At 45.9% G+C, this 27,969-nt stretch overlaps 2 protein-coding genes across 5 annotated transcripts; both read left to right on the top strand.

The window, feature by feature from the left end:
- Positions 1-3,399: 3,399 nt before the first annotated feature.
- On the top strand, positions 3,400-10,286 carry LOC136476163 (uncharacterized). 3 transcript variants are annotated; one of them, XR_010763439.1, is made up of 11 exons: positions 3,400-3,555; positions 3,977-4,098; positions 4,628-4,700; positions 4,823-4,905; positions 5,807-5,845; positions 6,291-6,361; positions 6,451-6,565; positions 8,660-8,936; positions 9,006-9,224; positions 9,308-9,622; positions 9,709-10,281. XR_010763439.1 is itself a non-coding variant. In XM_066473890.1 (8 exons), the coding sequence occupies exons 1-8, from the start codon at positions 3,501-3,503 to the stop codon at positions 6,709-6,711; spliced, it is 627 nt and encodes a 208-aa protein (XP_066329987.1). In that variant the 5' UTR covers positions 3,400-3,500; the 3' UTR covers positions 6,712-7,141. The 3 variants fall into 3 exon arrangements, 1 of the variants encoding a protein (XP_066329987.1); XR_010763440.1 differs by lacking the exon at positions 4,628-4,700 and having other exon boundaries at positions 3,977-4,111; positions 9,709-10,286; XM_066473890.1 differs by lacking the exons at positions 8,660-8,936; positions 9,006-9,224; positions 9,308-9,622; positions 9,709-10,281 and adding an exon at positions 6,643-7,141.
- Positions 10,287-18,328: 8,042 nt separating this feature from the next.
- LOC136476156 (probable plastidic glucose transporter 2) lies at positions 18,329-24,902 on the top strand. 2 transcript variants are annotated; one of them, XM_066473876.1, is made up of 15 exons: positions 18,329-18,808; positions 19,044-19,130; positions 19,247-19,361; positions 19,460-19,527; positions 19,621-19,753; positions 20,488-20,587; positions 20,705-20,817; positions 20,910-21,003; positions 21,728-21,881; positions 21,988-22,131; positions 22,211-22,284; positions 22,387-22,475; positions 23,059-23,173; positions 24,148-24,332; positions 24,512-24,902. In XM_066473876.1, the coding sequence occupies exons 2-14, from the start codon at positions 19,049-19,051 to the stop codon at positions 24,328-24,330; spliced, it is 1,464 nt and encodes a 487-aa protein (XP_066329973.1). In that variant the 5' UTR covers positions 18,329-18,808; positions 19,044-19,048; the 3' UTR covers positions 24,331-24,332; positions 24,512-24,902. The 2 variants fall into 2 exon arrangements, with proteins under 2 accessions (XP_066329973.1, XP_066329975.1); XM_066473878.1 differs by lacking the exon at positions 18,329-18,808 and having other exon boundaries at positions 18,899-19,130.
- The last annotated feature ends 3,067 nt before the right edge of the window (positions 24,903-27,969 follow it).

Genomic DNA, 27,969 nt, shown 5'->3' with positions numbered 1-27,969 from the left:
AAACTCATCCGGAGCTAGGCTTGACACAAGCAATGCTACGGCTTGTGCATTTTGATGGAGGTTGTGCACTTCTTCCAGAGTTATCTCTCTATCTTCATCGGTAGGAATCATCACACCAACATCCACAACTTCCCAAAGTCTTGCGGCTATTAGATGCATCTTCATCTTGTAAGACCAATCGGTGTATCTTGTTCCATCAAAGTGAGGTGGCTTGCCAATATTGATGGACGGAGTATGTAGTGTTGAACCTTTCATGATTTGTCCATAGTCAAAACTCATATGTGAATATATTCCTTTTCCATGAGCATGCTCACCGGCTCCAATATCACTAGCGGCATCTTTGTTTACTTCATTCTTGTCACTAATATCATTCTTGCCACTTATTGCATCATCAACCTTCTTGCTCAATTCTTCCTTCAACTTGCATCTTTTTCATTTCATCTTGAAAGAGCTTGACTTGAGTACTCATCAACTCTTCAGCTATTTTCTTGGCCATTTCGACGGCAACGGCTTGCATCTTGTCGGTCTCCGACATTGTTTCTTCTCACGTGGTGAAACACAAAGAGAAGACCTTGCTCTAATACCAATTGAAAGGATCTAACAATGCCTAGAGGGGGGGTGAATAGGCGTATCTAAAAATTTACTGTAAATGCTAAGTTCAAATCTGTCAGCCACTGTCGGAAGTCCCGACGTTTGGGTTGGAACTTCCGACGTTGTCAGAAGTTTCGACGCAAACGTCAGCAGTTCCGATGCCTACGTGAACTACAAAAGCAGTGCCAAATTTAACTTTGCGGATAAATAAACTTACAACCTCACTTCCTAGTGGTTTGGTGAAGATGTTGGGTCACTCCCTTGACGCCGTAATGCCTCCAAACCATAGATCGAGTCCAAACCCTAAAATGGAGATTTTGGAGACAAAGAGACAAACACATACAAGTAATCTCAAGCAATCACAACAACAACAAGCACGCGGGACACAAGGATTTATCTAGAGGTTCGGCAACCCTACAAAGGAGCTCCTACGTCCTCGTTGTTGAGGTGACCACTAAGGTCGGAGTCTTTTCCACCTCCTTGCCTCTCTCAAAGCGACCACAAAGGTCACTTGAGCTTTTCACTAAGAAATCGAAGGGTGATACAAACTTTTCAAGGCTCTTCCACAAGATGAAAGCTCTTGGGCAATGCCTAGCCGGCTAGGGGCAAAGCCCCAAGAGTAAAAGACGCAAACACAACCGGCTTGATGAAGAAATCAAGTGCTCAAGCTTTCCAAAGTGATGCTCTCACTTAATCCACTCTCCTTTTACTCAAAAACTAAGGGAATCGAAGATTGGAGCAAAGGGGGAAGGAGAGGGGTGCTTTAGTTGCTTGGGAGCTGTTCAGCACGAAGTGAGTCAACTGTGAAATGAGTCCGTAATAGTTAGAAGTGAAGAGAGGAGTATTTATACTCCAAGTGAAGATCCAACCGTTCAGATCTACGTCGGGAGTCCCGACGCAGATCCCGGGACTTCCGACGAAAGCAGAAAAAACTGTTCCCAAAGGGTCAGAAGTCCACGGGTGAAAGTCAGTGTCGGAACTCCCGGCAAACGTCGGGACTTCCGACGGTCGGAACTCCCGATGATCGTCGGGACTTCCGACGAGCACAGTTAATCAAACAGCCAGCACTGCTGAGGCCGGGACTCCCGGCTTGGGTCAGGTCAGTGTCGGAACTCCCAGCGAACGTCAGGACTTCCGACGTGCACAGACAGTGAGCAGTCAGAAGCACAGGTGCCGGGACTCCTGGCTTAGGTCGGGACTTCCGACTATCGGGAGTTCCGACTTACGTCGGGACTTCCGACACCGAAAGTCACAGAAAATAATTCTATGTGCTCGTGAAGTGCTAGAGTGACACTCTTTTGATTTTATTTAAATGCTTGAGCACTCTATCTTCCTCAGACCAACTAAACTTGCATCCCTCTTTATAGTGCGGCGGATCCTAAACTCAAAAACAAAATTAAAACCTTTGGAGATCATTTTGAATTCATCCGCCTTTACAACTTCAAGAATTGAGAGATACCATTTCATCTTTATCAACTCTTTGAATCTTTCATGGGACTAATAGCTGCAACATATCTCATTAAGATCACATTAGTCCCTAATTTGGATGTCATCAATACACCAAAACCCACATAGGGGGCAAATGCACTTTCACTCTGGCATGGTCCGGTCCTTCAGGGTCCTGCTGCCCCTACACCGGCAGCCCCTGGCGCGTCCTCTGCCCCTGGCGCGTCCTCTGCTGCTGATGTCCTGCCTGCAGTTCAGGGAGCAGGACGTCTGTCGGCCTTGCTGCATCACGCCCGCCGGTGCTCTTCCAGTACAGCCGGCGCCCTCGACCGTCATCTGTGCCCCAGGCACAGGTCGCGCCTCCTCCACCGGCTCCACCGGCGCCTCAGCCGGCTCACGCACCTGAGCCGGTCCCTGCTGCTCCATTGCGCCGTGTGACACGGCAACAGACTGGAACGCTCCCGCCTCCGCCGGAACGCCTGACTTACTTCGCCACGCATGCCTCATCGCTTCCTGCCAATTATCACAGCGCCCTTGCTGATCCAAATTGGCGGGCCGCAATGGTGGACGAATACAAGGCACTTGTTGACAATGGCACTTGGCGACTCGTACCACGGCCTCCTCATGCCAACATTGTCTCCGGCAAGTGGATTTTCAAGCATAAGTATCACTCTGATGGCTCTCTTGCTTGTCACAAAGCTTGGTGGGTTGTTCGAGGATTTTCTCAGCAGTATGGCATTGACTACGAAGAGACTTTCAGTCCAGTTGTTAAGCCAGCAACGATTCAGGTTGTTCTCAGCATTGCTGCGTCTCGTGCCTGGCCAATTCATCAGTTGGATGTCAAGAACGTCTTTCTTCATGGTCACCTGAATGAGACTGTTTACTGCCAGCAGCCACCTGGATTTGTCGACCCGGCTGCACCTGACCATGTCTGCTTGTTACAGAAATCTTTGTATGGGCTCAAGCAGGCACCCCGGGCATGTCACCGGCGATTCGCTACCTTCATTCGGACCTTGGGCTTCGTCGCTTCAGTGTCAGATACTTCTCTGTTTGTGTTCAAGGAGGGCACCAGTGTTGCTTACCTGTTGCTTTACGTCGACGACATTGTCCTCACAGCATCCTGGTTCTCATTTTCTATGAATGTTTAATAATTTTTATCGCATTACAATGTAGGTCATGTTTGCTAGTTAAAATAAAAAGGGAAAATATGGACCTGCAGTATCCAGGCCTCCCGGGAGAAATAATAGAGCCAAGTCACCGGGCAGTTAGCCGTTAGCCCACCGAAACCTAAAGGAAGACGTGATCCGGCCCACAAACACAGCCTAGCCCGGGCGGTGCACGTGGCAAACCAGGGGCGGCACACGGACAGCGCTTGCGGCTTGGTGCCGCCGTGCCGGGCAGGAGGAGGGCACAATCGCGGAGCCGTAGCCCGAAGAGGGCGGAGAGCAGAAGCCGGCGGAGCCATGGCTACCACTCTTTCGTTATCCTCTCCCCTCCTCCTCGGAGCTCCGGCCAGAGGTAAACTGCTCCTTCCCTCCACGGTCTCCTCTCTCACTCTCACCCGATCCGCCCCTCGCCTCGCCGTCCTGGTACTGTTTCCAGCGGAGACGGAATTTCAGCTTCAGAGTCCCCGGACCCCGGCTGATTTAGCTACGCAACAAATGGCATGCTCCCTTTGGGTACTGATGAATATGTGCTAAGTTCGCGCAATTTGTTCAGCATAGCATAGTGCATAGTAGTAGCGGTGGCTATCATTTCCGGCAAAAGCCTGCATATCTTATGCATCTGCTGTGTCCATCGAGTCTTGAGGATTAGTGCTGTGAGAGAAGTCGTAATTGGTTTTAGTTAAAAAGGAAGCTGTAATTGGTTAGCAGAGAAAAAATAATTTCGATTGGGATGCAGTTCCAGCTTATGATTTGGTTTGTTTTGAATCCTGCAGCTAGAGATGTGATTCCGTACGGAGCGGCTTCGGCTAGTATATCACTGAGCACTATAAATGTGCTAGGCAAGGGCTACATGAGTAGGGTTCGTGACCGGAAGCAACAGCGACGAATGGCAATAGTATCTGTGATTGGTCAGCAAAATTCTTAGTGAAGCCTCCATTTCTAGTGTGTTTTGCTTTATAAAATGTCATTTGCATGATCTAGGTTGTTCAGTGACACGAAAGTGCTAGGCATGTTCACTTAATGGTTAATTTCTTGTTATTAGCAGTATATTATAAAAGCAAAGGAAATGAGTGATGATCTGTGCATTACAAAATTCAAAGGAGAAAATGGAAATTTTGAGCTTATCTTAACTCTGCATATTCTCTTGCTCTTACTGGTCGTCTATGTACTCTATAATATGCTTAACCTGACATGCATTTTTCTCGTCTCCTTTTCAAACCTTGGATTCGTACAAACCCATGCCACACCTGTTGATTAAACTAATTTCACATGGTCATATTACACAAGTGTTCTTATAAAGGGTTCTGGAAAACTAAATTTTCACCATGACTTCATTGCAAGTTTGCTACATAGAAAATGTGTTACAAGATCAATCTTTACAAGTGAATTTAATTCGCAACTTTTTGATCGGGTATCCTTTCTAGCTTGGAAGGAAGTCAACGGCCAGAGAAACAGTTGTCCTGGACCCTGACTATAGGTTACCAATTGCTATACTTGGTGAGCTCTAAAGTTAGTAAGTAGAACATCTCTTAGCATGTACTTTTACATCGATAGAAGAAGATGGCAAGTGTTTATCATGGTTATTAAGGTATTTTATAACAGCTATTGTCCATATGCAGGGATTGCTAGTGGTTTTGCATATGCAGACAATCTTCTAGCTGCTGCACCTGTAGGACTGCTGGGGCTTCTTCTTTTGTTCCAGGTCAGCATACCCTAAACAGGCTGCTTTTGGAGTTCAAAACATCTGTTTGAGTCGATGATTATTACATATCATTAGAGGATTCTATTCTTTTCTGCAATAGCATCTGCAAGTTAGCTCATGGAGCATATAAATATTGGATGACATATTATCTTTTTTCTCGAACATGTGGGAGAGTTGTGTATCATTAGACTAAGAAGAGAAAAAAAGGGTGAGAACCCACACAAACCAACTCACACACACTCGCTCTAGAGAGAGCTACATGCAACAGTGGCGCCTTCACCCTAAGTAAAAACAACCTCGACCTAACAAAACTCAGTTCAGCATCGGCATGAGGGCAAGGAGGAATGAAATGCCTCTAGCCCCGGCAAAACTCCAAATATGGAGATCCTCACTAGCGAGCATAAGCACTCTAGCTAGATTAGGTGACCAACCCTCGAAGACTTTTCTTAAGTGGTTCTCTCACTCCATCAATGATTTTATCCCACCAGTCCACAAGGCATTCGTCCCCATTCTGTGGTGCAACGCTCTGTAGGCCAACTCTTTGTAAAAATTTAAACCAGAGGATGACATTATCAGAGAATTCTACTCTTTTCTAGAAGAGCATCTGCAAGTTAAATAATGGATCATATAAATAGTGCTGTTTTCGAGGGCATATATTACAACATTTCAGTTCAAACCCAATTCTCTACTGAAGATCTATTTTTTTTCTATTATTTGTGCAGATGTTGAGGTGTTTCTCATTCCTGCTAAGCAACATATTTATTCAACTTAGCAACCCTGATTGTATCACTCTTAAAGATCAATGAAAGGAAATTGATGTATCCTAAGTCCTCTGTGTCTGTGTTTTAACTATGATTCAGTCCTTTTCTAATGTCTGCCTTGCTGCATTCTTTCTCTGCAGACTACAAGAGTGAGGTCCGTCTTTGATAATGAGGCCCTGGTTCGTACCCTTTACTTTTCTTGAGAGTAAACTTAACATCAGAGAGCATGCCAGTCAATTCATGAAAATGCTTCTAGAACTGTTTGCTGGATTGCATGATGAGAGTACATGCACAGAATGTTTTTTGGGGGAGAAAAAGTAGATGAACCAATTTGTGTACCATGTGGTTGTTCCTTGGACCCTGGCACTACCACATCCGTTGTGTTAAAGGGGCTGCTTAGCGCTGCCCTTCACAGGATGGTGTAGTGCATCGTGGCCTCTTCCCAACTGTTTGTGCTTCACAGCTTCATTCTCTACATTGAGTGGCAGAGCTCCTGCCTTTTCCTTAAAAAGAACTAGATGATGAGGAGTCCATTATCTGAACTCAATATTTGGTTGTTTGCATATGTAATGCTGTAAATACCCTTTTTTTCATAATGTTCATTAATAAGTTTGTGTCATATAGGAGGTGAAAGTTGGAGACCAGCTGCAGGAGTCAGGTGAAAATGTATTTGTCGGCGGCAAGAACCGTTGGAAGTACGCAGACCTGTTAATCCTTCTAAGTCCTGTCAGTTTTCTTTATCATGATAAGAGGTTCACAATCTAATAATCCAAGACATGCGTAGGTATTCAACGTTTGTAAATTGGGAACTATGGTGGCCACAATTTCCTATCTTGGTTTACTTCAAGGAGACCCAAACAAAGCCCGAAGGACAAGTCCACTTCTTCCCTGTGATATTCGTGAGTTCGTCAATTCACCCAGTTAAACAAGTTTGTTTTTCGATACCACGGTATTCACAACCGATGCTATGGCACAGAATGGCCGACAGTTATACGATGCAATGGTGGAGCGTGCTGGAGCCTCGAAGACGAGTGGCCCTAAATAGTGCAACTGATCTTCCCTCGTACCTCGTCTCCCCCTGGCCTGATTCAGTTTCCAGGCTTTCCCTGTCCCTTGGCATCCTGTCCTTGCTCCTTCGCGCGTCGGCAACTCCCGCCCAAAGAAAGTAGCACCGGTGAAAGGGATCTGATTTTGCTGGTTCAAAATCTTAAAACGTTAAATAGAGGAAGCAGAAATAATCATCACATTTGATATTATAAATAGAAACAACCATAAACAATCGCACTCTGATTACTTTGTTTTTTTAAAAAACCATATACACTCCATAGGATCCCACAAACGATTTGATAGAGTGCGCCAAACGCACAAGGACGCAAAGGTGATGGTGTGACTTGTGAGTCGCACAAACACGTTCCTCGCATGGCCCCCACGAGACAAGTGGAGACCCTTCTCGCGCGCAGGGACCAAACGTGCACCGTTCAACAGTCCAACAGGGGGTAGACCGTGCCGTGCGAAAAAGACATACCACCAGAACTGGAAAAAAAGAAGAAGGAACACTGAGGGGGTGATTGGTTGCTCAAGGGTTAGCGAGCCGAGATGGAGTGACTGTCAAGGCTCTTTCCGGCCATGACAAGACTATGCACTTTTTATGTTTGGTTGTCTTTGTTGTTGGTCCAGTACGAAACGAGATCGTGTTTGGTTGCACTCATGCATCAAAGTTTTGAGTGTCTGACACATGAGCCCCTGCACCATGCATGTATGAGGCCATTCCGGCTTGCTAGGGAAGGTGAAATTGAGAAGATGTATGCGTGTGAGATGGAGGGGGCAGATGAATGGAACAAAACAGACAAAACGTGCGAGGAGGGGAACCAAATATGACCACAGTGCACCACTCGGTACCAGATGGGGCTCCGGACGGCGTGAGCAGGGAAACCAATCACCCTCTGAATAACCCTGACGGTCCTGGCTCCGAGCACTCGGATGCGCCACGTACAGAGCCCGGTGGATCTGGCCGAATTTTTTACTATTTGGCCCTTTTTTAAAAGTTTCTCACAAATAGACCCCTGGTGGAAAGAATTCCGAAAATGGACCCTGGGCTCGGCGCCAGGGTGAATGGCGCTGTGCTCGGCGCCACCGTCACTGGCGCCGAGCTCCTGGGCACGGGGAAATGACCTGCTAGGGGGCTCGGCGCCAGAGTGACTGGTGCCGAGCCCCCTGCATTTAACCCCAACCTAACCTTCTTCCCCGAGCGTTCTTCCTCTTCTTTCTCCCTCTCGGGTTTTTCTCTCCCCACTTCACCATACCTCACGAATCGACATATTGGACCTTGAAAACCTTGATTTGATCCGTAGATCTTCGAGAGCAAGGTATACTCGCTCACCTCCTTGTTTTTTTCGTATCGATTTAGTACATATTAGTCGGATTTTCAACCTAAGAATCGTCATCACTTAGGGTTTTATTGTATCCCTCAATATATGTACTATACAACCGTAGGTTGATTCCAAGGTGTGAAAAAAGCTAGCAAACCAAGCCGTATGTAGTTATGTTATGGGTTCATTGTTGTGGATGAAATGAGAAACACTAGGTTTAGGATATAATGTTAACTGGTTTTGGTTCTTAGAATGAAATTGGTTGTATTGTAGTTATGGTTCTCATTGATATTTTATTGTGATGTTTTTATTTATGTTTGTTAAATTACATCCTTTTTGTTAGATGCAAGAAATATTTCGAGAGGAATTTTGGCGAAAACGGGGTCATCCTCGAGAATTATACCCCGACGCGTCTAGCAAAGATGCCCCCGTCCCTTCTAACCTTCCTGTCCCTAACTGTGACTGTGGTTTCCCGGCCTATGTTTTTCAATCGAAACATCCGGACACAGCCACGCGTTGCTTCTACACATGTAGTCGGTTTAATATAAGAAATTGTTTGTACTATCATTTTTCTTTATTTGTTTAAGTATGGTACTAATATTTTATTGGAATCTCATTGTGTAGGACCATGAGAGGTGCTTTTGCTTTCAGTGGATCGATGGTGCAGACAAGTTTGATCCTAGGTACCTCTTTTTTGATGATTGGTTTAGAGGGAGACATCCACGTGAGCACTTCAAGCGGTGGGTTCCACCCCCCCCCTAACCCTCCGGCAATGTCGGCTAAGGAGAAGCACCTAGCCGCAGTTAGACGACTCGAGGAACCTTCTCTGTGCGATTGCGGAGATCGAGCTGTGATAAACCCTGAGAATACGTTGGAGTTTGTGTGTCCAAACAAGCATGAAGTAAGTGCAAAGTGTATGTGTTAAAATCTTGAGCTATATGTGTTCATGTACTAATGTCTCATTGTTTAGGTGTATTCAATGGCGAAGTGTCGTTTCAAGGAGTGGTTGTATGGTCCTAAGAACCAATGGCCGGAAGAACCGCGGAGGGTTAAGAAAAAGAAGAAAGAACGGGTAATCTATAGAGCACCTCCTATCATGTGCGAATATGGTGTAAAATCCAACTATGGCCTAGTCCCTTCGGAGCTTGGAATAGGCCATTATTGCGGCCATATGATTGAGTATGATGAGGTTTGTTATTTTTCTGGTAAACATGAAATCGTATTTTGTTTGTTTTGCTAAGACATATATGATATAATATTTCTTTTGAACAGAGCACTAGGAAATGTCGTTGGGAATGTTATGATGGTCAAGCTAAGTTCTTAGATGAACTGAAGAAGAGGCAACTAATTGCATGGAAGAGGGGATATGGACCTGACTACGTTAACCTATTCGTTAAACATCACAAAGAAAAGATGCGTGAGTTTGCTAGACAGCGTGGTATTTGTAACCCGATCGATGTTGGTCTTAACAAATGGGGATCGGAGAGGCGAACGATGTTAGAGGAGGAGAGGGCAAGGAATGAGGCAAGGGAGGAGACAAGAGTACAGATGTAGGTCTTGAACGAGCATGTTGCTACATTATGTGCAGTGAGTGCTTGAAAACCTTTTTTCGTTGCCTTGTTTTAAATGTAATATAATCACGTTACTAACTGATTGCATTTTATACATGAAAGGATTGGTTGCAGCGGGGAATATGCTGCAGAGGTAGCTCGTGCAAGGTATGAGGAGAAGAAGTTAGATGGCATAGATCACGAGCTGGTCGTATCGTTTAATCACCGATTGTGTTGTGCGATGACGGAGACGAGGATGAGGATGACACTAGCAGACTGAGTGAGCTCATTGCTCTAGCAGAGGTGGGCATACAGGCGCAGGAGGCTGAGGACGACACTGATAGACTGAGCGAGCTCATCGCTCTAGTAGAGGTGGGTATTCAGGCGCAGGAGGCTGACGACAACACTGGCAGACTGAGCGAGCTCATCGCTCTAGCAGAGGCGGGCTTACAGGCAGAGGAGGATGACGACGCGTTCTTTACTCAGGCCACAGCGGCCGCAGATGAAGCGGAGGTCGCTTACTACAAGCGACAGGCAGGTCAGAGCAACGCAGTTGAGCCTAGCTACAGCAACAGGGTTGTAGTAGAGGACTGGTACTCGGATGATGAGTTGCTTACTCAGTACGTTTCATACTGAGGATTTGGAAGTGCATTTGCCCCTATGTCTACTGCCGGCACGTAGTTGTAGTATTAATATGTTGTGTAATGTAGCATATTATCAAACTTTTTATTATGTGGTTGTTTTCATTATCAATGGTCTTAATATTCCGCTTAATGATACAGACGTATTTAAATTTGAATATGTGCTGCAAAAACACTTAACGATGTACGATATTATATAAATCAACACACGAAACACATTAAATGGCATGTGACTACATGTATCGAACCTGGGTACAGAGTTTTCTTTGACTAAATCTAACATGCCTTAGGTAATTAAACTTAACATGCCTTAGGTAATTAAACCTGGGTACATGTGAAAAAGATAAAGTCATCCTAGTAGTGTGGCCACATAGCAAATTGTGTTGCACCTTCTCCATAGTAGCCTCCCGTTGTTGTTGGTGGTGGTGGCGGGGCTGACGGGGGAGGCCCCTTCTTCTTGTGGTTAGGGCAGGTGCAATATGGATCATTGCAGAGTGCCTCCTGTGAATCGGCACCATTGTTGTTGTCGTTCTGTTCGTCGTCCTTGTAACCGCTGCTAACTTCCCTTTCTAGATAGAAGATACGGTCCTATAGGTAGTAGATGTCCTGCAACCACAACAACCAGCCGCACGGTGTAGACGATGTGACAGCCTCTGTTGTACAAAACTATGTTAACTGAAAGAATATAACGTATTAATGATATGTTTGAAAGAATATTTTAAATCTTACGTCTAGGAAGCCAAGTATGTAGTCGTCATTGACTCTCGGCCGAACACGCTCGATCTCTTCAACTGAGCATTTCAGTGTATTGCCCTGCAACAAAGTTCTCAATAATAAGACTTCTGAACAGATAGCATTTAGTTTTGTTTTCTTTTGTACAAGAATGTAACTTATTATAAGGGTTATATGGCTCGAAGGTTGCAATAACTACAATAGATAACTCCTAATGTCGGTCCAAGAACGCCTAATGTATTGTTATGTAACTCAACGTAACAAAATAAGGCGATTGGGTTACCACTCTGTCCAAGATCGGTCCTGCCTCCACCTGCCTCCCTACACGAGTGGACTGGTCATACGCCGTGTCTTCATCGTCGGAGGACTCGATGTCGGCGTAGTCAGTTTCGGTCCACTGTAGCCTGAGCCTGCACCGTGTCAAACGCTGGTACCAAGCTTGGTACCGCCTGAACTCACGGTTCGTGTGCGGCTCGTTGTTGTCATCCACGTTGTCGTGTATCTCCTCCCATTCCTCAATGTAGGACTGGTGGTGCCTCTTCCAGTCAAAAATCTTCTTGTTCCTCTAACGATCCAACCTGCATGTATGTCATCGTTACATTAATCCACGTACGTGGCACCATATTATAAGAAATGGACCATCATCATGAGACATTTGAAATATCAAAACACTTACTTGTGTAAGTCAACGCCAGTCGAGAACAGAGGCATAGGCCAAAGCTGTCTCACTCTAAATTGGCGTGCAACCCTATCTGGCAGGTGGTACTCGATAGCATAGAAGCAGATTAGAGGGCACCTCATCCTATAGAAGTAGTCGTCGGCCCCACAGACGTTGCTCAGCTGAAAAGGAAGTGTGTCCTCTCCACCATACGGCTCCCACTCCACCTGCAATATGTCCAAATAAGATGTTAGATGGTATACTAATCCTTTTCAAAGCAGCATAGAAAATAAAATTTACTTACACTAGACGTCGTTAGTGAATCTAGCTCGTTCGTGTACTCAATGTACGCCTGGTCTATCCTCATGTGCGAAACCCTGACCTGGTCCCAAAGGTACGCCCACATCGGCTGACGACTTGGAGGCTGACCTTGGAACCACTCACGACAAGCTAGAACCTCTGGATGACCAACTAGAAAATGAGCCTACATCCATAGCTATAACAGGTACACGCATCCACCAAGTGACGGGTTCGCCGTAGACCGACGACACCCCTCGCACAACTGCCGATATAGAAAACACAAGACTGCAGAGCCCCAGTTGTACTGACCCGCCTGGTCCCAGTCACTGAGGCAGTGGATCCACATCCAGGACGCATTGTCACCCATGGTGTCAGGAAAGAGAACGCAAGCAAAAAGGTGTAGGATCCACGCCCGGCAGTAGTACCCAACCATCTCCGCATCTGCCTCCTCGGGGCACTGTGCGAACTCTGCACGTAGCCATGAGATGGGAACTCTAGAAGTGCGAGCCCCTTGCTCGCCAAGCTCACGCCCAAGGAAGGCCTCCACTCGTGCTCTCCAACCCTCTGACCTGCACTGCCCGGTGACTGGGTTCCCATGAATCCTTAGGCCTAGCATCTTCTGACAGTCCTGAAGCAAGACTGTCATCTCCCCGAAAGGTAGGTGGAAGCTGTGAGTCTCCGACCGCCACCTATATTTAAGACCAAGCAAGATTACTTGTCAAAAAGTCAATCGCATGAACAAATGGCCATGAATGGAGGCAATGATTCACTTTAATACCTGTCTACCAACGCAGTTATCGCCGCTGAGTTGAACTTGGGCAACCCACGATGAACCTAAAAGGAGATGATATCCAAGCCAGCTCTTTGCAGGAAAGGAGTGTACTTATTGTCGTACCGAATGTCCAAGAACCCACTGTGGGTCCTAGAACGAAGGTGCGGAAGGTCCTACATCGAATAAAACATAGTCACATGTTACTTCACGAACACATGTACGAATAAAACTTATAGATTATTACCTACCCTAGCGCAACGAGACGTCATCGGTGGGTCTCCTCGTACGTCGGGTCAAGGAGGTGGAATTGCTCCATCCTACAAAAAAGTGAATGAATTAGAATTGCAATGTACAATGAAACATGAACTCATAAATGTATAAGTAATTGACACAAATATAAGCATAAATTGAGACATGCATAATTAAATATATGAATAAGACAAATATAAAATAATACTATAAACCAATAGTCCTACCTCACTAATCTGCCAACGGCAACTTCGTGAGTTGTGGCCAAGTCTACCGCACTTGCCGCACTCGTACTACTCAGTAACAAATGGAGTTCCTCTCCCACACCTAGTTCTTCCGGGTATCTGATCCATAACCATCCTATGCCTCGTCCTCTGTCTTGATCCATGCTTGTTCCAATGGTAAGCTGGATCCGTAATGTACTTCGGCCCATCATATGGAGGCCACTTTCTAGGGTCCCGGAAAGGCACGAAGCGGGGGCTCCATGTGTTTACAAGCGTGTTGACACTGAACTCGTGAGGTATCCTCCTCTCGATATTATAGTTGCGATGCCTAGCTGCTGCCACCAAATGAGAACATACAAAGTGGTATTGCCTTGGTTTACCATAAGTGCACTTAAAATCTTGGAGGACAACCACATGTATCCTCGACTCTCGGACCTCGCCGTCGGACATTGTACCGCCCCTATGCTCGACCTGATAAGTCTCTGTGGCGTGGTCAAAGCATGCAACCTCATGTGTGCCAGCCCTTTCTCTTGCCTTCTCTAGGTGTGCCTTTGGTTTCGGAGCCCATATCTCTCCATCACTCCTCAACTACAATGCATGTGTGTGTCTATCGTTGAACCAGGCAATAAGCTTATAAAAGGTGAATTGAACAATTGCATTCACAGGCATACCACGTATCCCCAATAGCAACTTATTGAATGACTCTGCCATGTTGCTGCACTGAAACTCGTACCTCCAGCCACCGGCATCGTGAGCTCTTGTCTATTTCTCCAAATCCCTCATCAAACCTATGAGCCATTGTCTACCTTATGCATTTGATGCGGTTCTAACCTGCTCCAACTTTTCCCTAAAGTACTTGTCCTCAAGCTATCGACCAGCCTCCTAGAATAGATCAAAGTTTTTCTTGACACCGTCCTTCCAGAGTAGATTCTCGGCAAGGTGTCGAGTACACCAACGATGGTGCAAAGGTGCATACTCCTCTAACTACTCTCGCACGGTATTAAGTATACCCTGATGCCTATCAGATATGACGCCAACCTCCCTGCCAGGCCCAATCACGTGTATCCGAACTAGCCTCAAGAACCATCCCCAACTATCATTGTTCTCCTTCTCAACCAAAGCAAATGCGAAAGGAACCAACTTGTTGTTCACGTCATAGGATATGGCTATAAGAAGTGTGCCCTGGTATTTGCCAATCAAGAACATACCATCAATGGAGAAGACGGGACGACAGTGCCTAAAGGCCTCGACACACTAAGGGAAGCACCAGAAGGCACGAAAAATATCTGCCTCCCATCCTTCCATGCATTAGGTTTTGGGATGTACTCATAATGCATGCCTGGATTCACCGCTTTCATTGCATTGAAAAGAACTGGCAGCTGCTCATACCCATCCTCCCAGTCCCCATATATCATCTTCCACACTCGCTGCTTAGCCCTCCATGCTTTACCATAAGTTATCACATATCCTCCATACAACGCATCAACGGTCCTGATAATTGTTCTCACCTTCATGTTGGGTTCTCCCTGCAAAATTCCCATCAACCGCTTGGCAATGAGGGTAGATGTCAACTGCCGATGCCTCAGTGTCTGCTCATGGTCAGCACAATTATGTGGCCCGATAACTTTTGTGATCTTCCATTTCCCAGTCACCTGTTGCTTTCTTGCACAAACCCTCCATAGGCAGTTTTCCTTGTCATACACAACTATGTAATGGCGCTCCACATATAAATGCAATATCCTGTAAGGCCTCTTTCATATCACTACAAAAGCCTACAACCACCTCTTCAAAGTAGGGAGGTCATTGAACACCCTTCCCTCCTCAATTACCATGTTAGGACCGGCCTCAGGAGCTTCTAGGAGCTCATCATCACGTCCTTCTGCAAATGCCTGATCAGAATAAGCAAGATCACTGAACTCATGAACTCTAGGATCACGGTGATTGGGAAAGATACGCCTCATCATCAAAACATCACTCTCCGTCAGCTCTCCAATAGGACGATCATCATCAGAATCAAGAGCCCTAGCCATCTCATATGGCTCCGAATTATGCATAATTTCAACACTATTGGAGTCACGGAATCCATCTCCAAAGTGCACTTGCGCAGCAACATGGGGCACATCCATATTCTTAGGAATGTCTCCTGCAACATCATTACAGAAATGAGAAAAGAATGAAAGAAATAGATGTAAGGAACGGGGTAAGCTCCCAAAAACCATGCGGTTAAGACACTTACTTGGATGATTCTGTGTCAAAGGAATCTCATAAGGAGGATCTGCCACGAAAACATGAGTATGACAACCATCTCCAAATACCGCATTGGGGGCAGATTGAGCATCAGAAACCATAGGCACAATCTGCACATGCAGGTAAGGTTCTAGAGCGGGAGGGTCGATGTGTGCCGAATGATCCATTACTGGGGTAAACCCATGAGAGATTGGATCAACTAACACCCGATGCACAACCACGTCCAAACATTACAGCTGACTCTTCATAGCCAATCTCACATAGTTCTCCCACTGATCCACACAACCAATTGAGATCATTCGTCTGAATATGTTCGGAGGACAACCTAGGTGCAGTACACCATCAACTGCAATGTCATCATCTCCAAAGCAATGCAGCTCCTCCCGAGCCCTTGCAACCATCTCACTAAATGAAGGTCTATCATTGAATAGCACAGGCACACTTTGCATGTCAAGAAACTCAACATATCCATATCGATCGCTTTCAACCGTGCCTCCATGATATATGGTCACTAGGTTGTCCATCTATTTCAAAAACATAACGAAACACATGTCCTTTAGTCCAAATTAGACGATAGATAGTACCTAACAAGTACTTTCTAACTACAAACTAAGTAATCAAGATAATAACTACGCATATATTTATAGTGTACTCACTAAATAGCTAGATCATATGTAGTTAACTATAAATATAACTACATATCTAAGTAGCTATCTAACTATATCTATTTACCAATGTATCTATATTTCTACCTATCTACATATATATCTCACTAAATCAACTAACTGAGTCATCACAGTAACTAGTAAATAACAAACACCAACTAAATAGGTACATTGCATATTCATAATTTTTACCTTTTCGGGTCGGCGGACGACGGGCGTAGGTCAAGGCAAAGATCCGGGCCCACGGTGGTGCGGGCGACGACAGAGGTGGCGTGCGGCGGCCGTGGGGTGCCCGGTGCTCCACGCGGCGAGTCCGGCTCGACGGGCGCGGGAGGCACGCCGGCGGTGGACGGCGGCAAGGCGGGGCGAGGCCGGCGGTGGAGGAGGGCAAGGCGGGGCGAGGCCGATGCCACCGGTGGAGACCAAGGCGAGGCTAAGGCGAGGACGGTGGTGGAGGACTTGGTGGCGCGGCGCTGCAGCCAACCACGGGCAACGGTGAGAGGGCACGGCGGCGCGCTGTGGGCTCGAGCGAGGGAGCAGCGGCGGCGCGGCGCGGCGAGGGCGCGGGCTCGGCCGCCGGAGCAGCAGAGATGACGCGACGCGGCGAGGGTGCAGGCTCGGCGGCCGGAGCAGCGGCGGCGCGGGCGGGCGCGGCGCGGCGCGGTGCTGGAGCGGCGACGGCGCGGGCAGGGAAGGCTAGGGCGAGAGGGAGAAGAAGAAAGGCAGAGCGGCGGCGGCGGCAGATATTTCTAAGCTCGGCGCCAGAGTGACTGGCGCCGAGCTCGGCGCCAAGATCTACGGCGCCGAGCCCCCTAGCAGGCGTGCCCAGGAGCTCGGCCCCAGTGACGGTGGCGCCGAGCTCGGCGCCATTCACCCTGGCGCCGAGCCTAGGGTCCATTTCCGGAATTCTTTCGGCCAGGGACATTTGTGAGAAACTTTCAAAAAAGGGCCAAATAGTAAAAAAATCGGTGGATCCGGTTGCCGGAGCGGGACGGGTGGCCGGGTGTGCCGTGCACAACGATTCGCGGCCACGCGTCGCCGCCACCACCAAGCCGCGCCGCGTAAGGTCCGCACGCACGCGGGAACATCTATGTTTTAACCTATTTTTATTAATTGCACAATGTTGTAATTAGTTGCATGTTAAGTTGGACCTTTATGGCCTTTGTGGGCTTGTTATATATGGATGAGATTCGGATAGTCCTAATCCCGGGAGCTACTTTATACTCTCTCTATTACAAATTATAAAACTTTTTAACTTTTCTAAATACATTAGTTTTACTATATATACATCTAGACATATTTATATGTTTAAGTCATAGCAAAAGAAATGAATCTGGAAAAAGCCAAAACTTCTTGTAAAACTTGTACTATCTATGTACGGAGTACTTGCCACAAAAGAAATTTTATTTACAATACATCATTTGTTCACATGGTGTTGCTCTTGAATTTAGCTAATCCTCTCCTTCACTCTCTAGGAGTAGATCCCACAATGACTGCACATATATAATCAACTATCTCAAAGTGCAAGGTAGAAAGAGTATATGGATGGAGCTCTGGAACTAGAATCTGACATGTTGACATTATCCTCGCGTGAGACCCATAGCTCAAGATCTAAGCCACTGAAATTCACTATGGCATATCATGTCAAGGCATGGAGTGGTGTTCGAGATATGTTTGGATCTACTCCCTCCGTCCCAAAAAGAATATAATCCTGCATTTCAAATCTACGGCGTGTTCACTGGTTGGTTTCTGGGCTGGCTGGTGCTGGTTTATTGTGAGAGAAAAACACTATTGGCTGGTTGAATAAGCCTGGCTGAAACCAACAAGCGAATATGGTGCTAGTCTAAAAAAAGTAATTCTAGAGTTAGAGTTTTCAATGGGACCCACCTATTAAAAATACCTAAAAACTACCACTCTATCCCTCCATGAGAAAAACATTATAGAATGATAGAGGAGGGGCAAATGCGTAATTTTACACGTACACGGTACACCAATCTTATTTCGAAAAGCGAGATTTATATATTTTTTTGGGACGGAGGCAGTAGATGACATCCTATGATAATTTCTATGTCTTGGATGACACTCTAGATCAAAGTGTGAGAAACTGAAATTGGTATTTCGAATGTGAGAGATCTAGATGGCATCTAAGACAAGTTTAAGAATCCAAAATGCATTTCAATAATAATATCAAAGACTTGAATGTCATTCTAGAATAACCTAATAAGTTCGGAAATGGCTTATGTATAGGCTTTTTCTTTGTTCCGAGTAAATTTAATAATATCAAGGGCTAGCACGCAAATGTCCTTCCCTCCTCCGTGCGCTCCTGCCTCTTGCTGCAGCAGCAACCGACAGCCGACAGTGGTATCCTCCGAAAGCAAAGGTGGCTGGCTGCGTGTCACCCCCGTGTTGGCCGGCAGCACGACCTCATCACGGCACGGCCTCCCCGAGCTCCCCTTCCACTTCCCCCCACCTCCCCACCCGCGATCTCCGCGCCGGCAGCTCGGCAGGCAGGCCTCCACGGCTCCACCACCCTCCTCTCGGTCTCCGTGCTCCCTCGCCAAACCCACCCGCCCGGGATCAATCATCATCTGACTAATAACCAACGCCGAAGCAATCCCTCGGCTCCCTCCGTCCTCCCGAGATCCGGCGCCGCCTCCGCCCTCACTGCACCAGCACCGCACGGCGGACACGTCGCCTCCCCCGCGCGATCTGATGCAGGCGCACGCGATGGCCAGGTAAACAAGCCTCCTACTCCCAATTAATTTACTTAACCGCCGCTCTATTAATACACCGACACGCCCGGCCCCCTCCTCCTCCCCACGTCGCTCACCTTCCTCCCCTGGGACCGGCCCAGATCTCTCTCTCCCCCCGCGCTCGGGTCCTCATTCCCGAACCCTCCAATCCTTTCCCCATGCTGTACTGGCTCTGCGGCCGAATCGCTTAATCGCTTATTGGTCTCTGTGGAATCAGCGGCGATGCGGTGGAAGCTTGACTCCTCCGTCTACAAGCGCGTGCCGTCCAGGGAAACCGCCATGGAACCCGACGTCGAGACGCCAAGTTCGTACCCTGCTCGGTTTTTCCCCGTTCCTCTTACCACTGGTTAATTTATGGTGAGATTTGCATCTCATTTCCTTTTCCCATTTCCGTTTCCGTTTCCATTTCCATTTCCGCAGTGAGAATGACGGACAGCGGCAGCGGCGGTGGCGGCGCGGGGCCGTCGTGGCGCATGTCCTTGCCGCATGTCTGTGTCGCCACGCTCACCTCGTTCCTCTTTGGATACCACTCCGGGTGCGTGCCCTTCCGCCCACGTTTTCAGCACTTCTGATGGCTCTGTTGCCCTCATCTGAAACTCGTGCTCATTTGGTGCCGTGATGGTGATGACGCAGGGTGGTGAACGAGCCCTTGGAGAGCATCTCCGCTGACCTTGGCTTCGCCGGCAACACGCTTGCTGAAGGTATGTGGGCATTTCTTCAGTTAGTTCTGGTGGTTTTGGTCAGTTTATTTACTTGTTATACTCAAGTTGTGCCTGTGCTTCTGTTGGGTGCAGGGCTCGTGGTGAGTATCTGCTTGGGAGGAGCTTTTGTTGGGTGCCTCTTCAGCGGCTCCATCGCCGACGGGATTGGGCGACGCCGTGCGTTCCAGCTCAGTGCACTGCCTATGATCATTGGTGCTGCCATAAGGTAACATCATGTACCACTTGATTTGTCTTTCTCTTTCACTAGATCCTGTCTCTGATTGGTTTAATGTTGTATTTAGTTGCCACTTGCTCGCATTCATTATTCTTTGGTTGAGTCAGTGGAAGTTGTCTGTTTTTTTGTCAAACAATTAAGTACTACTACTTGGACCTTGGGTGTACCATCTGGTGACTGCCTTGCTGGTGAATTGGTCTCTTGGACTAGTGTCCTGCTGACTGGTTGCCGGTCTATTGTTGCTTCTGTAGAATTGCTGAAAAATTGAATTGTGGGTCAAATATCTACCTCTTTTTTTTACAGGCACTGCTTGAGTAATCCATGAACTAATCGTTATGATTTTTTTTACAATTTAACTTTATTAAGATTTAGGAGATGAACCATGAATATGATGATAGTCCTGACAGCTGTGTTAGGCTACTTCATATGAGGTACGTGGGAGTCTACTTGTCGTGGTATCATGTGAGCACAGGAAGCTCCTCGCCCAGCCAAAGATACAATACAATTTTCCTTATTAACACAAAGTAACTGAACAATGATGTAAAGTAACATAATGTAATGGTCCTGTAAGAACCGTGCAGTTCTTCCAAATATGGGGTAAACTTAGTTTACCTGTTACATTTTCATGTGGGCACTGTGAAAGCTCCTTGGCCACTCATAGAAGCCCGAGAGTAAGAATATTGCTAATGATGAGAAGTAACTAAAACAATACCATACAATTGCAGTGCTCTCACCAATAGTTTGGAGGGTATGCTCCTTGGAAGATTTTTGGTAGGAACAGGGATGGGATTGGGTCCACCAGTTGCTTCACTTTATATAACGGAGGTATGTAGATCATGTTTTCTTAAATGACTATTGATAAAGTTCTCATATGGTTTACCTTCTATTCTGATATAATTTTCATCTGGTTCTTTGTCTATGTCCACCTCTGATGGAATGCAGGTTTCTCCTCCTACAGTGAGGGGTACATATGGTAGCTTTGTTCAAATTGCAACCTGCCTTGGAATTATAGTATCACTCCTAGTTGGTACACCTGTCAAAGATATCGATAGATGGTTAGAAGCTTTCTGTTTTAGCCCTTTACATGCCTTTTGAAGTTAATATTTGTGAAATTTATATGTACCAATGTTATTATTGCCGTTGGCAGGTGGAGAGTGTGTTTCTGGGTTGCCACTATCCCAGCGACTTTACAAGCTCTTGGTATGGAGTTTTGTGCTGAGAGCCCCCAGTGGCTCTATAAGGTATTTCTGCTTTTTCACATTGCTTGGTTTCTATGCTATGTTTCTGATTTATCAAGTCAAACATGCATGTTTGTTTCTTTGGTCACCCATATGGATGCTGCTGTTTTTCTTTTACCTGTTGAAAATGGTTGGGTTACATGAATGGCATGGGTCGACGAACCTCATTTCTCATGTTGCTTCAGTATTTAGTACTGCATACTTCACAATGACTATGATGTGATATATTGATTGTCAAAGCCACTAACTGTATGCAGTGGCGAAGCTTCACATAAATGTTGGGGCCACTAGTGCTAAAATAGCCAGGTTAGCAGTGTTTAAGCATAATTAAGTATAAAACTTCAAAGCAATATGGAAAATTAGGGAGGGCCTTGGCCCTTTGGTCAAGCTCTGCCAGTGACTGTATGTATGGATTGATATATGTGGTTTGTGTATGTGTGTTCTTGTGTTCGAGCCTTACCCCTTGAGCAGTGGCGTAGCTAGGAACAACTTCTAGGAGGGGCCAACTTGCCTTATGGAGATCAACGTGTACACAAATGCTAGTGTATTTAGTCACTAACTGCAAGTTTGATGCTAATTAACACCTCAGATAGCTAACAAAAAATAACAAGTAGACTGTATTAAGTACACATTACCCTGTACAGTCTCCTGTGTGTTCGATAAAAAAAAATATTCGAGAAACTTCCAGACTCCAGAGTGATTTGATGAGGCCTGTTCTTGTATGCAGTGTGGAAGAATAAGTGAAGCAGAGATGCAATTTGAAAAGCTTCTAGGCCCCCTTCATGTAAAATATGCCATGGCAGAACTTTCTAGATCTGAAAGAGGAGATGATGGAGAAAGTGTGAGGTACTCAGAGTTGTTCTATGGTCGCCACTTTAATGGTACAAGCTATTCTGTTATTCTTTTTGTTGCATTTATGCACTTCTAATAACCTGAGTTCAGTCTGGCCGTGAAGTTTGTTCATTACGAGTCCCTTTTTTGGTACAGTTGTTTTTATTGGCGCAACGCTCTTTGCTTTACAACAGTTATCCGGCATAAATTCTGTGTTCTATTTCTCATCAACTGTGTTCAGAAGTGTGGGGGTGCCCTCTAACCTTGCCAACATATGCATGGGGATTTCAAATCTATCAGGTGCGCTCAAAGTTGTTCTTATACAGTGGTATTATGTTCATTTAATCAGATGACTTATTTTTTGTGTGCTGTCTTACAGGCTCAATTGTAGCAATGCTTCTAATGGACAAGCTAGGTAGAAAAGTGCTTCTTTCAGGGAGTTTCCTTGGGATGGTAAGCAACCACGATAAATGGCACTTTCTTTATCAAAAAATTGCAAAGACTGAAAAAACAAAAAATATGTTGAGCACCACTGACATCACTTCACTGGTATAGGCTTTTGCAATGGGGCTTCAGGTTGTTGGAGCAAACCGTCAGTATCTTGGTTCTACAAGTGTATATCTTTCAGTTGGTGGCATTCTGTTGTAAGTTCCAAGCGTGATACATTTTGTAGCTTAGTTATCTGTGTTTCATATGGAACTGAACTAATTGAAACATCTACCTCTGGTACCTCATACTAACATTCTACATTAATTTGTCCTAGATGATTATGTTCTGTCCTGCCTTTATAAAACCTGGTAATAAATGGAAGCCACTTTATATTGGCTATGAAACGTTCAGATCATGTTTTTAATTTTTTATTTTGCTTGATGTTGTCTTGACCACACCTCTACTACTTCCATTATTGATTGCTACTGTATAGGAGATTGAATTACTGGTTGATCTGTCTAATAGCATAGTAGATTGGTACTGTACGTGTTCCATTGTCATTCTTGATATCTGTTTTCCCTAATGATGCTGTATCACCTAAGCTGCATAGCAGTTCTCCATATGTATTTAGTATTTACTATTTTCGAATTGGTTGAGTTGTATACCAGAAGCTAAAATTCTGTCATTTGCCTTTATGTTCATAGCACACCTGTTCTGTTTGACAATTGTGGACTTTTTTATGAGTATAACTATTGTACATTTTTTTGGTCCAGTTACTTACGACTAGGATTTTCGCAGGTTTGTCTTGTCATTTTCACTAGGAGCAGGCCCAGTCCCAGGACTTCTTTTGCCTGAGATTTTCCCCAATAAAATCCGAGCTAAGGCTATGGCTCTCTGCATGTCTGTACATTGGGTAAGAACTCCATGAGCCATGATATCAGGCACGCATGTGAATTGTTAGATGGAAAAGAGTAAGCATACCAGTATGGAAGAATTGTACATTATATATCTCTAAAATGTCTAGCCTTTTGTTTAGTTGATTTGGGAGCAAACTCATAAACTAACACAGAAATGAAAAGGAGCCTTATTGTGTCGAAATGTTTCTTGATTGAGGTGTGGATAGTCTAGGCTTGTATTTCATAGAGTTTGAAGCCCTTCACAGAAATATTTTTTAAATCAGGCTGTTGCCACCTTTATCCAGTTAAATTTTTGATTGATGGTAAATGCCTAAGTGCTGATAGCACTGATTAATGGAGAGGTTGTGACAGGCTGACAGCAGCTAGATGGAACCCAGCTTTAGTCACAAGGCGTATAAGGGTGCCAAACTGTTTAATCAACCTGAATGTGCAAAATGGTTGGAGATTGGCACAGCATGTATTCTGCTAATGTTTTCTCATAAGACCATAAGAGTGTCCCCCACCTCCTGCACCTTTTGTCTGCCATTCCTTTTTTTGTTAGTATTATCTGCCACATTCCATTTCCATAGTTTTATATATGCTACATGCCTACATACCACATGAAAGTATTGAAAGTTAATTTGGAAGTTTGTAGTTGGTGCTGGTACTTGAAATTTCAACTCATAATTTTGATTTATGCCAGAAGTACTCTGTATAGGATAGAGTTTGCCTTTAATCTCTCTAAAAAATGTTTTGGTCTTTGGGTTTCTTGTTGTTAGATGAGTATCAACTAACTAGTCAGTAGTCACTAGTGACTATGGGCTAAAGAAAAAACTTTTTTCTCCTAACAATTAAAGTCCAAACTAGCAAGAGTGGTCTTCACTTGTGCTTGTTTTTTATAGATGGTTTTATCCATGTTTCTTGAGTTCTTTTTTCAGAATTAAATAATATCTACTCATTGACATCCAATCCTTGAATGCAACTTTGGCAGATCGTGAACTTCTTTGTTAGTTTGCTGTTCTTGCGTCTTCTGGAGCAACTTGGTCCACAGCTTCTCTACACAATATTTTCGTCAGTCTGTGTGGTAGCCTCAATATTTGTGCGGCGCCATGTGCTAGAAACAAAGGGAAAGACTTTACAAGAGATAGAAGTTTCACTCCTGCAACCACAATAAAGGTACACCTTGGTTAACTTTATCATCTTACATTGATGAATTGCACAGGAGTTGAGCTGACTCATACGCAAGATGCTTAGTTGACAATTTTGATGATAAGGCCATGTGAATAGGAAGCATGCCCAGGAGCGCCTTACCTTTTCATAAACTGGATTCACAGGCTGACCGCTACTCATTGCAGGTATATATTTTACGTGACTGGAATCTGGGGCTACGCTGTTTGCTGAACACAAACAAGCTGGCCCTGCAGCATGAAGTCATCTCTTGAGAACGGAAACGCTCTACAAATGGTCTCAGGGAAGTTCCAGATATGCGCCTGCGACCGCTAGGGCGTTTCCATAGATCATGTACTGAAGTTATGCCTGTATAGCCCGCCCTAGATAGGATTCATGCTTGTGTTGTCATCTGTTCCATCTATATACGCCTTAATATATCAGTAAAAAAAAGGGCACTACTGTTTGACCGTTGATGAGCACAGTTGAAACAAGGAACTATCATTTGCATTGCATTACATGTGTGTACCCAATAAATATACTCCGAATAATAACACTGCATGCAGATGCCTTGTTAGACGGAAACGCTCTGTTCCAGCTCTAACGCGTCTTGAGAAATTCTTTTTTTATTCCGTCTTGAGAAATTCTAATTCGGCATCGTGTGAATATATTCGGTCAGAAATCGGGAACGTAACACCACAGCCCGTCTGCCGCCTCCATGAGTTCATGCCTAGCTTACTGCATCGAGGCTGCGTTCGCTGAGAAACGTTTTAGGATAATGCTATGGGTAGGGCGTTCATTTGGTCCGGATAATGCCGTGGGTGAGGCGTCTGGTCCGGACGCATGTTGATGGGTCTTTGACGTCCAAACGGCCCAGCAGACAACACTGTTATCCGCATAGAAATAAAAATAAAAAATCGTTGCTCTCACCTTCTCGAACAACTGTTGTATCCTCATTCATTCTTGAACCAACTCACCACGCCCGCACCGCAGCGGCCGCAAATGTAGCGGCATGCTGCACCACGTCCGAGCACCGCTGCCTGCTTTCCTGTCTCCTCATCGCCACTCACCACTCGCCACTGAGTTCTTCGAGCCGACACGGCGTGGTCCACGACGACTACTCCGATGCGGCGTTCTTCACCATGCCCAGCTGCTTTGTCGGTTGCCATCCTCCCTCTCCACTACACCTGAGCGTCGATTGTTGGCTACCGCAGTTCCCCACCCGGTAGGCCATGGGGTTGCCGGCGGCGCCATGCATTGTTTCAGGTGTGTTTCAGAAGTTGTTTCCAAGTGTTTCATCTATATGTTGATATGTTGCAATGGCTATATACATATGTTGCAAGTATATGTTTTAAGTGTTTCAATTGTGTTTCACGTGTTTCATCTGTATGTTTCATGTGTTTCATTTTGATGTTGCAAAAGGATATGATATTGCACATGTTGCAATGGCTACACATGTATGTTTTAAATGTATGTTCCATTAGTTTCATCTGTTTTAGACGTATGTTGCAAAAGGATACGATGTTGCAGAGACCGAGCGCAGTGGAGGACGGGGGCGCGGTGGGGATAGGGCACCGTGGCGAGGGGAGGAGCAGGCGTCGTAGCAGTGTCCGGACACGGGCCCGTGACGTACTCTCCGCAGCATTACAAACTCAGCACCTCGTGGCAGCAGACTCCAGGCCTATTCGGTATGGCTTTAACTTCTATTACATTACGTGAAACGAAAAATAATGACTACCTTTGCTCTAGCGGTTCTTAGTTTATTTATTAAAAAGCTGGGGGTAGAGCCACCCGGAATTCTATCAAACAAGACCTCGATATTAGAGTGTTCGAAGCAATTCTATCAATTGAGATTGTCACAGTTAGAGCCACCCATTCGAAAACATGTAACAGTTGGGAATTGATAACTCTAGAACACCGAACTACACAAGTGTTACTCCCACGCTACACAAACATAATGCTGTGTAATTCACAGTTAATATAGCATTTCTAGAGCTCTGGAAAAAGACTAGCCAAATCATTGATTATTCTAGGTGTCAAAAAAGAGTGGAGAGCTAGTTTTGTGTCTTTCTCCTACGGTACTCTCACTATTTCAAATTATAAGTCATTCTAACTTTCTTAGAGAGTCAAAACATCTCAAATTTGACCTCGGGTATTCGAACCCGAAAATCCGTGGGCAAAAACCAGACCCTAAAACCAAAACCGCTAGACCCAAAATCCGAGGATATCTGATCTGAACCCGACCCCCTGATATTCATATTCGTCCTCGTTATGGCAGAACCACCTAATTTAACTGAATCCCGAGCGTACTTGTCATCATTTGACATTAAGGTATTGTTTAATGCAAATAGAACTGTTACACATCGGCAATGGAAAATGGGTCGTTGATTACCAATTTTGTTTGGTTCGATCGTCAAGGAGGGCGCGAGCGTGAACGCTTTCCACCCACAAATCGGGCGTAACCAACGCACTGAAGGCCCCCTTAGAACAAACAATAATCGGCACAACTAGTTAGCGGTGTGAGCGGATCACGCCACAAAATGAGCCAACCAAACATCATGTAAGTAGCTGAGTGGTCAAGTCAAATCTGATAAGCTATCAAGCACAACCACAGAAAGAACTTAAAACAATCTATTTTCTTCTTGCCTTGTGACCTCCGGGAGTAATCTTTGACTGACTGACTATATCAGTATATGACATTGACTATATCAGTATATGACATTCACCGGTTATCGACAGAATATGCTCGGCAATCCACCGAGGGGTATCCCGTGATGGTAGATTTGTCGGTAGAGGTGCGCGTAATCAGGAACCGGATGGTGACACAAGGCGCAGAGACAGCGATTTAGACAGGTTCGGGCCGTCTGATCGACGTAATACCCTACGTCCTGTGTCTTTGGTGTATTGTATTGAATACATGATGTCGAGTAGAGGACCCCTGCCTCTCCTTATATACTTTGGAGGGGCAGAGTTATAAGTAAAGTATCCTATTTGGTACTATACAATGTCTTACGGTGCACGCCGAGCAGCGCCGTGCACGCCTTGATCTTGTGGGCCGGGCCACCTCCGATGGTGCGGCCCATGTCTTGGGGGCCATACCCCCACAGTTAGTCCCCGAGCCTGACAGTAGGTGACGCAGTCACGTGGTGCCAGGGTCATAAAGTAGAAGACCAGCCGAGCAGGCAGCCAGTCCCCGGGCGTAGCCTCGAGATGAGAAAAAGCACATTCACTGCAAGGTGAAGTGTGACCACTTAGTCCCCGAGCCTGCTGGAAGATGAAGAATGAATCTTGTAGCAGGGTCAAAGAAGTCTGAAAGCTTGCCGACGTCGTCTGACATGCGCGTATCAAGACCCCAGACGTGCTGCCCAAGATCAGCACCCTGATCCGAACAGCATGGAGCAGCTCGATAGCACACCGACGAGACGTAGCAAGATCCGAGCAGCAAGGGAGTCCTCGGCGTCGCTGACGATGACCGAGCACTGAGGAGCGAGGAGTCCCCGGCGTCGCTGGCGATGTCCGAGCACTGAGGAGCGAGGAGTCCCCGGCGTCGCTGGCGATGACCGAGCACCGAGGAGCGAGGAGTTCCCGGCGTCGCTGGCGATGTCCAAGCATCGAGGAGCGAGGAGTCCCCGACGTCGCTAGCGAT

This window comes from Miscanthus floridulus, chromosome 8, assembly GCF_019320115.1.
Source record: "Miscanthus floridulus cultivar M001 chromosome 8, ASM1932011v1, whole genome shotgun sequence".
Classification (NCBI taxonomy): Eukaryota; Viridiplantae; Streptophyta; class Magnoliopsida; order Poales; family Poaceae; genus Miscanthus; species Miscanthus floridulus.
The sequence above is the reverse complement of the archived record's forward strand: the minus strand, read 5'-3'. Positions and strand labels throughout refer to the sequence as shown.